This window comes from Anser cygnoides, chromosome 24, assembly GCF_040182565.1.
Source record: "Anser cygnoides isolate HZ-2024a breed goose chromosome 24, Taihu_goose_T2T_genome, whole genome shotgun sequence".
Taxonomy (NCBI): Eukaryota; Metazoa; Chordata; class Aves; order Anseriformes; family Anatidae; genus Anser; species Anser cygnoides.
The window spans coordinates 4103083-4115346 of record NC_089896.1 but is presented as its reverse complement, the minus strand read 5'-3'; the positions used below and the strand labels follow the sequence as shown (position 1 = coordinate 4115346).

The 12264-nt window shown below is 43.5% G+C and overlaps 1 protein-coding gene and 1 long non-coding RNA gene across 3 annotated transcripts; one reads left to right on the top strand and one right to left on the bottom strand.

The window, feature by feature from the left end:
* The first annotated feature begins 311 nt into the window (after positions 1-311).
* On the top strand, positions 312-1864 carry LOC125183883 (uncharacterized). 2 transcript variants are annotated; one of them, XR_007166678.2, is made up of 3 exons: positions 312-449; positions 984-1111; positions 1731-1864. It is a non-coding gene; the product is annotated as an uncharacterized lncRNA (long non-coding RNA). The 2 variants fall into 2 exon arrangements; XR_007166679.2 differs by having other exon boundaries at positions 316-449; positions 987-1111.
* RRAGC (Ras related GTP binding C) lies at positions 1707-12161 on the bottom strand. The gene is made up of 7 exons (XM_048073024.2): positions 11864-12161; positions 9229-9432; positions 8346-8545; positions 7384-7498; positions 5795-5937; positions 4764-4912; positions 1707-3717 (listed from the first exon to the last, which is right to left on the bottom strand). Exons 1-7 carry the CDS (start codon positions 12134-12136, stop codon positions 3566-3568), a joined length of 1236 nt encoding a protein of 411 aa, XP_047928981.2. The 5' UTR covers positions 12137-12161; the 3' UTR covers positions 1707-3565.
* Positions 12162-12264: the final 103 nt, after the last annotated feature.

Here is a 12264-nt window from a genome sequence, read left to right as displayed (position 1 = left end):
TTCTATAAACGAGAAAAGCCCGTAGACACACAGGTGCCAGGCAGTACGTACTCAGACTGAGGAACAGCTCCCAAAGCCCATCACGTCCCCCACAGCGAGGCCCAGACGAGAGGTTCTGAGTCTTCAGCAGGTCGGTGCACATCCACCAGGCGTCGACACGCAGCGGCTGAGGGCGGCCAGGCACAACTTCTCCTCAGGCGAGGGGCGCCACAAGTTCCCCGCCCCACCCGCCGCGGGCGATGAGGGGAGCGAGAGACAAAATGGCCGCTCCGGCCGCCCCCCCTGCGCCAGGGGCTTTCGCACCACTTAGCCCCTGCTGACTGGGGCAGTCACAGCAGAAGAAGACCGGGCCCATGGCTGCTCAGCAACTCGGGCCCCAGCTGGTGGGGAAGCCACGAGCGAGGACACCAGCACCGGAGCCCCCGGGCACCTTCTCGCCTCAGCGCGGGGTGAGGCGGCGGCCAGTCCCGGCCGCACCTCAGTCGGGGGGGCGGGCGGGAAGGGCTGAGGGAAAGGGCACTCGTTCCTCCAGCCGAGTGACGGGAGGACTTGGGTCTTAAAGACAGCAGCTAGAGACGAGCTTGAAGTTCGGAACCTCTGCCCGGGGTTGGCCTTGCCCTCCATCCCTTTCCTGTGCTACAGTTACTGTGATTGTCGAGTGGAAATCCAGCCTGTGATGAGCACCTGGCCAGCACCAGGTTCCTCAGAATTTTGAGGGCAGCTCACAGAGACTGCCCTACTCTTCAAAAGCAAGTGTATTTTATTCCTTCATGCAGGCTAGTCCCCTTCTACCCCCTTTTTTTTTTTCCTCCTTAGAAGTACATATCCTCAGGTCTTTGTAAAAAAAGACTGTAGATTCAGATATTTATTTTTTTTTTAAAGTGAAGCACTACTCAATGACTTCCTTTACAATCTCAGACCTCCACTATTGGACAGACTGTCATATTGCCTTCTCTTTTCTCTAATAGTATCTCTGCCTACAGCAGGTCAGCAAAGGAACTGGACGCAGGTCTCTGCAGAAGGAAGAGAAGACAAAACTCCTGTCCTTCCCCTCTGTGACCACAAAGATCTCAGCAAAATCTGAGAACCACCTTGCTAGAGCAGCAACAGGGTAAGGTACACTCTATTTGCATAGCAGCATTTGACTTAAATTGATTAATGTGTTAGAAAGAAAACTAAGACTAGTTTCAGTAATTTAAAGATCTTGCTCCTTAACGGAGATAAATTTAACTTCTAAAGCTAATAATGTTCAGTAATCATGCAAGTATATTGATGTTCTGAGAAGCTACCATTAATTTTTAGTAAATGCAATCATTCAAGAATAAGATAATTAAGGCCAAAAATAGTCACACACAAAAGCAAAAGAAAACCGAAAAACAACAAAAAAGGCACGCTAGAAAGCAGAACTTCATAATGCAGCCTAAGGCTCATCATTGATCAAAATAAGAGAACAAGTCTCTTTATCACTTACATGCCTTTAAAGTCTAGAGTTATCTTCCAAATATTGAGTATTCAATAAAGAGTCAGCTTTAAACTGAGAGGAAAGCCAAGGCTGACTAGAATTTTTCAAGTCTCACATGGGAAGATAATATTCAAAAAAAATAATAATGAAGATAACATGGCATTATTTGCTTAATCATATAGGCCCATTTTATTAGACTTTTGTTGAAGTGTCTCACCCTCCAACAGAAACAATAGTGCCATGGTTTGATCTTTTTTCATTTTATTAGCACAGAATCATGTAGAATGAAGACAGAGAGGAACACATACTCTGAACATGGAAAACTCACTACAAAAATGGGAATGACTTGTTACTTCCTGTGATATTGCCTATTCTCCTCTCACCTTGAGTACCTGAACACTGTCATAGAGCTTGCAAGCCACAAAAACCCAATCTTACAAGCCCACAGCACATCCTTAAAAAACCAACCCTGCAGTTCCATTACCAGAAAGGGGCTAAGCCTAGGTTCAGAATGACAACTGCCAACAGAGACCGGAACTAAAGCATTTGAATTCCCAAGTCTCCTACTGACTTGAGTAACTTTTGGAGCAGATCCTTTATGTATAGAGTATCATAAAACAGCTTTAAATCAAAGGAAAAACATTTACATAGTATGTGCATACACCCTAATGTAAATGCATGAATGTTAATTTTTACATAGTTCAATAAAAATCAATTCTATAAGCACATAAGCAATCTTGTGGTTATGTCTGACCACATAAATACATCAGTCACAGAGATCGTTTACAGTTACAGACCTTCTTGTAGAAACCTCTATAGTGGCACTTGTATAGTCAATTGGTCCAGTGGCTTCGGAACACCTATACACACACAGGGATAGGCAAAGAGTGGCAAGATCTTTATGGGCCAATAGCTGAGCTTACCGCATAACAAGGCTGATGTACAATATGACATCTGCAGCAATATTACCAATAAATTAGATGAAAACTATTCAGATACACTTCCCATAATATGACGGCCAGCATTCACAAAATCAGAATACACGCAATTCTATTCAGATTGCATGGCAACAAACAAGAAGCTGTTTGCCACAATACAGAATCAACACACTTCAAATGTCCAATATTATTATTAGGTTGTGGCACTCCAATATTTAATTACTATTCAAGGGTAACACCTTCAGGTAGTTTCCTAAAATTGTCTTGATTATCAGTCAGAGGGTAAGGAGAGATCTACCATCACAAGCCAGTAATATGATCGTTTCTTCATTTGGAAATGGCTGAAACTGGTTGCTATATTCCAACAGATGGCAGACATTTCAGTTTAGTTAGCCATGCAATTGTTTTGTGAATAGGATTAATCACATAGATTTATGACATCCATGTTTTAGCAAAAAAGAGCAGGTAGTTTATTCCTGGTTTTTAACACTTCCCTTCCATCAAAGCGGGCATAACAAGAAGTGTTGTCTGAAAGCAAAGTATCGTGATCTCTCAAAACAAAACTCCAGCTCAGTTCTCCAAGCAAACATCGAGTCACTAGAACAGAGCTCTACCTTGTGTCCACTTAACAAGTACAGAATTCACAAGGATACTCTGAGCAAACTGGGGAAAGCAAGAACTTCATGGAATGATTTGTGAGACCAGCCTCACAAAACAGAAAGCGTGACTTTCACGAGCTTAAGTATTAACACCACCAACGTTTTGCGTGATAAGAGGTTAAACTTAAGCAAAACTGGACATTCTACAGAATAATTTAAAAAAAACGTTGAGCAAGTGACTATTCGGTGTTTCACATTAAACTCAACTCTCTCATTTTTAAGTTTTGACCGGGCAATCAGTCATAGACTGTTAAAACAGGACTCCAAACTGAAATACCACTGCACTTGCAATAAAGGTGGTTTCAAACTGACATTTCTAACTCCACTGGCCTCAAAGTATTTTTACAGTAGTTTCAGTTGTCGGACATGAGTTACAAGCTGCTGTGCCACAGTTAGCGCCGCTCTTCTCCTGTGAAACATACTTCAGGCTTTCAGACTACTCTTCTCTTGTTCCACAAATCTTTGGACTGAAGAGCTGACAAGTCTATCCAATGTCTAGTTTCCCTCTAGACTGCATTCCTAGGTGTGCCATTGTGAGTCACTGCTTTCATATTCGAGGTGCTTGCTTGATGGTTGCAGATTCTGTGGGAGGCAACACCTACTTCAAAGACCTCATGAATGGCTTTGCGGAAGCAATGGAAATTGTAGTCTATCAGACCTGTCAAGGAGAGGCAGGGGAGAGGAAAAACTGTGCTCAGCTTGCCACGTGTATGTAGTCAGACCTTCAAAATCAGTATGTTTCATTTAATACATAGCTATTTTGTTACTTGATTCAGTATGAATATGGGTTCAGAAGATTTAACAGCTAAGTTTTTACTCTAGTGCCAGTATTTGTTTAGACTGTCTCTTTTTAGAAACAAGGTACTCGTTTGGAACACAAGGTGTATAATTCATAATTAAAGAGCAGATAACATTCAACATTATCTTGCACTTTGATGGTGTCATCGATGCATATCCTAACTGTTGTAAAACTTTTGAGATCAAGGAAAACTTGAGTCAGTACTAGGTTAAAAGTTAAAGGTTGCACTAGAGGATCTTAGAGGTCTTTTCCAACCTGAAAGATTCTAAATACAATACAGTTATTAAAACATATCTGCTTTTCTTCTTTTGAACTGTCTGTAAATGCTAAGGTAAACGCCATCACTAGTTAAGCCAAGTACTTTGAAATTAGGGTTTTATGCTTTCATTTCTACCCCATAATATATGCAAGACCACTCATACCAATTGTCTGCTACAGGTCCAAGCAACTGTATAGTTGGTTAAACTCGCAACACATTAAACCCTTTGCTTTAAGTTCTTACCACGTACTGTACTAGCCTACCACTGCTAATTTCTTCAGTCCTACGTCAAAAAGGTTGCAGTAGCACAACACAAGAAATAGAGAATAGGGCTATCACAACACAGCAGCCTATCAAGCAGAACAAATAAGTATTACTCCATTCAAATGACTGCACTATAGCAGATGGTAATGACACAGGCCTCATTAGCTACACAAGTCATTTCAACAGGAGGACAGCATTAAAGCAATGATTCACAAGAATAAAAATAAGACCATTTTAGCTCTATGAAGGGAGAAAATTACCCCCAGAAGAAATTAAATAAATTTAATTTTACAAAATTAAGGTGACTTGTAAGGCCATACTAATATTTTATAGTTGATAAAAATCATTATACAAAAGCCATTCAAACAGGGAAGGCTCTTACCTTTGCGCTCAAAACTTTCTTCTCTAAGAATGCAAACTAATGCCAAAAACTTTGTTACTTCCTTTAAGTACAAGACCGTTGTGTTATTGAGCTTGATAATTGCCATTGACTCCTTATCATAAGCACTTCCAGTACCATCTTCTTTTAACCTAAGAAAGAATGAGTTAACCCAAGACATAATTTAGTAAGGCATGCATAAAGTAACTTCATGACAAATGCTTAATACCTGTGACACGGGGGACACACTTTGGTGTTAAGCTAAAACCGCATGGGTTTTTAAGAAAAGACTAGGACAAACTATTAGTGTTACTTAGGTTACTGTAGAAGCAATAGCAGCATTGTAGAGCTACTTCTGCAAAAAGACAAAAAGTTATGCAGCCCTGGGGCTGACCCATCAGGAGACAGACCATTAAACACTGCAGTATTTGTTGGCCGCACTGTATTTTTCAGTTACAACCACACCTCTAAAATAAATTACCACATCTCTAGAGCCACTTCAAAAAAAGGTGTTTTGAACTATAATTCTGTCACAAACCAGGAGAAATAAGTGCTACATGCATCCCTCAAAGAGAGTTAGCAAAAGCCACGTTGAGGAACTGGAGCCAAATTGAAAGTTGGCAAAAGCTACTCCGCTGAGATAGCAAGAAGGCTGATAGCAACATGACTTGCAAGTTACACTTCGGAGCTATGGTATGCTATCGACCCCAGTTGTTGCAGGTACTAACATATCTGCATACTAACATACCACGCCAAACAATACAGCAGTATTCATATTTTATATTGAACCCTTGCCTTTTCAAAATGTCAAATGGCTTTCTACAGACACAAGTGGAGGGACAAAAAGCGATTACAAACACTTGATCCAGCTCCCAAATCATCTGTTATATTATTCTAGTTACTTACAGAACCAATATGCTCTATAGAACAACTAATAGCATCTTGCAGGACGATGAAGCCAACGCTATTTGCATAGTTTGCAACCTATTCTACAACTTTTAAGGATTTTTCTCCTAAGAGTATTCATCACTTACCCATATATACAGGAAACATCTATCACTACATCAATCATGTCACAGCACAACTCATACGACTGCATGTCCACAGGGGAACTGTCTGTTGCGATGTAGATTTTGCTGACTACATCGAAGAGAAAAGCTTTTTCAATGCCTGAATTCTTCAGAAAGAGAAAGAATTTGGATGAGTTTTTAAAATAACTGCGTTTTTAAAATCTCAAGTAGAATTCATACACTTTCACATTCTTAATAGCAGGAAATGTTTTATAAATACAATACCCTTGTAGCTGTAGTAGATATCAATATCATCTTCTAGTTGACAAAATGTAAAGCTTGGCACTTGGATAGAATTCTTTTTAGTTTATTATTTACCAGATTGTAATTAAAGCTATACTTTTACAATGCTACCAGAATCCAAATTCAGCATTTTTCACCTTCTGTGGTTCTATGAACACCAGAAGAGCTGCATATTCACCTGATGAACCAGGTTCAGAGATGAGTTACTTCATAGCAGCAAAGTGTGTCAGCGCATACTTGTAGTATCTTGGCAGTTCAGTGACTGTGTGATGTAGTTGCCATGTAGACTGACATGCAGAGCCAATAAAGTCAGCTTCTAATCTTTTGACTCCATGAAGAATATCATATTATGGCAGTTATGATGAAGGAAGAGCACCCAGCCAATTGTACCATCCCATACATAACTTTGAGCACTTCAGCAAAGTTCACATGCTCCTAAGTTCAGGAGCCTTCTGCTGTTCAGCGAGTTAACCACATACACACCATGGATTTCTGGCAAAGCTTAAGTTCTATTTACACACCAGGAACATTCATTATTGCTTTCTCCTAGCCTGTGTGAGTACCCAAGGCAGCACGCTGAAAAGATCTAACCTATCCTTTTAGCATCAGGGCCACACTGTACTCTCATGGCACTGAGCAGCATGAGCATGAACATGCCCATTATCCACTGGGCCAGGTTATTACAGTCCTCTGCCAACAGAAGCAAGCATCAAACAGTTTATGGGGTGATGCATCTGACCCACACAGCTCCTCTCAATCACAACTGTAATTTTCCATGTTGTCCACATGCCTACAACAGTCTCAGACATAACTTAGATGAAAGACAGGCTACTTCAGCCTCGTTCCTATGTTGGTATCTCAGTTGATTTAAAGTATACAGCACAAAATTCTACGTCACAAACTCTGTAAAAAACACAAACACTAAAATAAGGACAAAGGTCTTGCAGGCCACATGAAATTGACAGTTTGGTTTAAGGCGAAGTTCATGTGAAAAAAAGCATCTTGCCAGCAGAGCTACATTACACTACTAAGCGCCTTGACAGACTAATTAGTATATCATGCTGGCAGAAACCTTCCTTATCAACAGTTACAACAAGCCAAACTACGCTTTGCCAGTATTTTGAGAAACCTGGATGAAGTACAGACCAGTACAGTTTAGCTCTGGTACAGAACTTCTAATGCAGACAATTAGGATGAGTACAACGATGCTGAGAGCCACCCAAATCTCCCAAGGTCAGCGTCCCTTAGCAGAAGGACTTGCTTTATTGTTCCACATATTTCACTTACAATTCTGTTTGATTAACACTTACTGATATAAAGATATTTAGTAGATTTTCCAGTGTTGGCAGTTGCGGAATGAGCTTCTGAACCACTTTACTGAAGGCTTCAAATATTGAATGGTCATAGATACTCGTCAAATAAAAGCTGAGATGAGGAGGGAAGAGAAAAGGAAAAAAGAACAGATTCATGAGTCTGTTAGAATCACAGTACAAATAGTACAAATGTTATATCTCTATTTTCTAACATTCAAGGCTGGTAATTAAACTGGGATGCTTTATCACAGATATCTTTGGCTGCTCCATCAAGAACATCATTTCTGAGACTAGAGTAAACATGATGCAGGCTTCCACAGGAGATGGGAGCAAAGAGAAAAAAAATCAATTTGCTTTCACAACACACTGAGCCTATGCAAAGGAGTTAAATGTCTAACCAGGTTTCATCAAGTCCTGTTCCTGACCTTCCACTTTGTCACACTAACACTGAGAGACTGGCCATAATTAAAGGCTCCATGAGAATTAAAATAGTAAAAAATTAAAATAGCAAAAACAGAAAAAAAAGATATCTTGTTTTAAAGGTGTCAGTAAAAGATTCCTTAAAAAGCAGGCCAAATATCAAGAAAGAGACCAAGCTTTTAAACCAGTCATACTGAAAAGCCAGTGCTAGACAGTATTAGAACACAGCTTCTTCTGTCCTCCCTCCAGGCCAGTTGTACAAATTTGGCCTGTTACACTGAATGAAAGCTATGCAAGAGGATCTTGAATTATCAGCAAGCTTATTTGTAAGCCTGTTGATTGGAAACCGATACGCTAGCCTGCTTTATTTTAGTAAGGTAGCTAGCTGAGACTTGGCCAAAAATTCAGCAGTGTATTTTTTTTTTAACTTTAAGAAACTAACAAGACGTTGCTCCAATCCACTATTACATCTAAAACCCCGTAGTCTGTAGGCATATCAGCAACAGCAGAATCACATATGCCAGTATTTTGTAACTCACCTAAGGTGAAGTTTTTCAAGCCCAGCATCTGTAAGGTCATCGTTAGCCCTCTGATGAATATCCCGCTGAGTTTCTATTTTATGGTCATCCGATAAACCATCAACTTTATGAATAAAAACTTCAAAGTTCATTTCTGGGTTGACCTTGTAGGCTTTTGAAACTGTGATGTGGAGTCTTGTTAAAGCTTCCATATAGTCATCCTGTAAATAAGTTTTGGCAGGAATGAATGAAAAGCCTTTATCTTCAATAACTCCTTTCAGTACAAGAACTTCATTTCACTTCTGTGATGAAACAGAAGTTTGGGAGAAGAGAATACCTTGGAGATTCAGGAATCCAAGTGGCTTAGACTCTGTTTCATTAGCTATGCAAGGCGCAATTATACAAAACCAGGTTTCATAGCAAAAGGCAGGTTACACTTCAACTCCAGCAAAATGCAGCAGTAATCTCCAAGACAGTCCCAATAACCAGGTACTCTCCAATGGCGCGATTCTTAAGTCCATTAGAAGCTAACAGATACCTAACAGTACCAGTACCTTGACATTGAGGTCAGAAGCATGCTGTTATTAAATGAACTCCACAGCATTCAACAGCAGAGGAAGGGGATAATTGGATCATTCAGACCATTTAGCACATCAGATTCCCACAAGTGCAGAAAAGTACTTCAGAGTACTTGCCCCTTCCACCATCTCTGCTGGGGCTGTATGTTCCACATAATCAATTCACAAAACTAAAAGTTACACACCAGAAAGTGAGATTGCCAACACAGCCTTTCATACGTAAGAAGTGTTTCACAAAACCTTATTTAAAAATACAAATTATTAGATTCCCAATGGTTCCTCTCACAAAGAAAAATACAAATCACTAAGAATTGTTAAGAAGTTACCTGAGCATCAATAACATATATTAGAGCACCTGTTCCTCTGAAGATCATCTCATAATCAAACGTTGGATCAAAAAAGTCCATCTGTCCAGGAAAATCCCAGATTTGGAAATTCACAAACGAGCTGTTGGAAATATCATCCTTATAGATCTTGTTGGTGCTTTCCAAGAACAGGGTCTCGTTGGGAGACATTTTGTGAAACACCACCTGTTAAAAGAACACAAATAACAGCCTTGACTTGGCCTCAGTAGAAGAGATTGTTAAAAGTTCTGTGACTTGAATCTTACAAATAGGTTCATCCGCTCTAAAGTGTATGGCTTTTCCTACAGGGACTTGAGTTTTCCCTTTCGGTGAACAGACAGCTTGGTTCATCAGCTAAGCAAATAACCTGCTGTTAGACAGAGCCAAGCAACTCAATTCAGTTAAATATTTTTACAAGCATAAATAATGATACTGCCTAAAGACGCGGACATCCCAGTTACTCTTTCTTCCTTGCAAGTCAAACAGAGTATCTTGAAATGTTCCTGTATTAGCCACATTGCATCAGGTGGAAAGCCACCATGTTAATTAAGCAACTGCAAGCTTTTAAGAACTGTTCTTTTTCAGTCTGAGAATTTCCTCTACAAAACACTCAGCACCAGACTAAAAGCAGTTATAGTGCAACAGAATCAGACTGCTCCTACGCTACAACGTACAGAAATACATCTCTGTTTTAAAGGCCTGAACTGCTAGGTAGTTCACCTTCTGTTAGCAGCTGATTTATCTTTGCTGACCCTCTCCCTTCAAGTACCCTAAAAGGAGTGCTGAAAACTATTATGCTAGTTGGTAAACAGTTTAGCTGCAGCGATGAAAGACACAGTTATTGCTAGTACTCAAAAAGCTCCCCTGGGATTTTAGCCCTTTCCTGAACAAACAGAAACATGTAAGCCCACAGCAAAGCGTTCTGTAACAAAAGCAGTCAGCTTCAACAGCAAATGTTGTGCTAAAGCAACTGGACTGCCTGTCACAAAAGTTACTACAAACGGTAAGGTGGTTGAAGGCTAGGACTGCAAAATGAAATGTTTCAATTTTCTTCTAAATGTTTCACACCGTTATAAAAGTCAACCCTTAAAAAGAGCGAATGCAACAATCTCTGTCAAACTGCAAGACAAACAGCTCCACACCCAGCACAGCCAATGGCTGCATAGTGAGGTTCAAGGTAGTACGTCAGATTTTTAAAAATAAGGGGAAAGAAATTCACTTCCTCAAAGCAAACGTATGAAGAAGTCAGGGTCTGAATGAGGTTTTATACAGCACGACACTGGTATGGAGAAGTGAGAGCAGTTCTAGATAGGTAGCGGCTTTACTGCAAGGACTAGATGTTCCTCAGGGTCTGAAGAACGGTTTTAAAGCATCCTTGAAATCAACACTCCTTTGGAACCGAGCATCTCTCACACGGAGTAAAACAGAATTAATGAATTAAGTTTAAAGCAGGTGAGTCTCTAAGAAGTGATGTCACCATCCCCTTTTCCCAAAGCAGCGTGTAGCTGATGCTCCCAGCTTTGCTTAGAAGAAAGGCTGCATCTAAGAAGTGACTTGCAAAGTCTTCAAATGTAGCCACAATTTGGGGTTACTGGTTCCCTCTAGCTTTCAGGTTTCACAATTTCCAGCTGTAGATAACACTAAGATCTCCAATAAGAGCCTGTGAGGGCTGCCACCCCCGTGCCCAGAGACTCAGAAAAAAACTCTTCAGTGCAATCACAACATCTGAACATATGTGGGGGGCAACAGGCCTAGGTACTGACAGGTGAGTGGAGAGCCTGAAAGGCAGCGACAGCCCCATCTACTGCTGCATTTCAGGGCACAAAGTAAATGTTTTCTAACTGCTCCAGTACGATTTGTAAACCCTGCCTAAGGAAAGGAACAAGTCTCCAGTGAAGACAGGAGTCCCAGGCTGCAGTTCAGGACCCAGTGGCGCAGCACAGCCTGGGGATTACCACGCAGCCTGCACAGCACAGCTACAAGCAGCAGATTCCTTCCTCCTAGAGTGCAACATGCAAAAAAGGCTTCTCTGCGTAGTTTTACAGAAAGCCCCGAAGGGTTCCACGTTTGCATTACAGGGAAACCGGAGACCCCCACGCTCCGGGTTGACAACCCCTGTGCTTCACCCACAGCCCCTTCCCAGAACAGCACGCGGAAGAACCTCATCGCAGTGACCGCAAAGAAGACCCTCGAGCTGCGGAACACGGACCGGCCGCCCCACTTCTCCTCTGCCATCCGACACGCTCAGGTTCGCGTTATTTTACTACCAACCACCGGCGGCTCCCTGCGGCGCCCAGCACCACTTCCTCCTCGCCCAGCACCTCGCCGCGGCCTGCAGCCGGGGGGGGAGTGCAGCCTCTGCCCCTGCGGGAACCGGCGGCGGGGCCGGGGCTGCCCCCGCTGCGCAGCGGCAGCGCCTCAGGAAGGCGGCGGACCCGGGGCCGGCTGCCCTGCGGGGGCGACCACCGGGGGAACCAGCTCGCCCTGGGGGGCAGCTCGCCAGGGCGGCCTCTCCTCGCCCGGGGCAGCCTCCCCCGGGGCTCCGCAGCTTACCGGGGCTCCGCAGCCCGCCCTCACCGGAGCCGGGCCGGCGAGAGCGGCGGGGCGCGGCGCTCACCTTCTGGATGGAGGACTTGCCGCTGCGCCGCAGCCCCATCAGCAGGATCCGCGGCTTGGAGTCCGCCCCGCCCGCCCCGCCGCCGGGCCCGCCCGCTCCGCCGCCGCCGCCAGGGCCTCCGGAGCCCGGGCCGCCGTCCAGCTCCGCCTCCTCCTCCTCCTCCCCGTAGCCGAAGTCCTTGGGGAACGCGTCCGCCGCCCCGAAGCTGCCCCCGACCAGCGCCGGCTCCTCCGCCGCGCCCGCCGCGCCCGCGCCGCCGAACTGCAGCGCCATGGCCGCCCCCGCCCTGCGCCCCGCCGGGCCTCCGCCTGCCGCGCCAACCCAACGCCGCCCGGCCCCGCGCCCATTGGCTGCGCGGCGAGCTCCGCGCCGCCCATTGGCTGACGGCGGCAGCAAGGTAG

What these genes read in the sequence shown, in the direction of transcription:
- RRAGC (XM_048073024.2), bottom strand. Translation starts at nt 12,136, where the DNA reads ATGGCGCTGCAGTTCGGCGGCGCGGGCGCGGCGGGCGCGGCGGAGGAG. An exon ending in GCAAGTCCTCCATCCAGAAG is followed by an intron (nt 9,433 to 11,863) that starts GTGAGCGCCGCG and finishes TTCTTTTAACAG; the next exon opens with GTGGTGTTTCACAAAATGTC. An exon ending in AGAAAGTTTTGAGCGCAAAG is followed by an intron (nt 3,718 to 4,763) that starts GTAAGAGCCTTC and finishes TCTCCTTGACAG; the next exon opens with GTCTGATAGACTACAATTTC.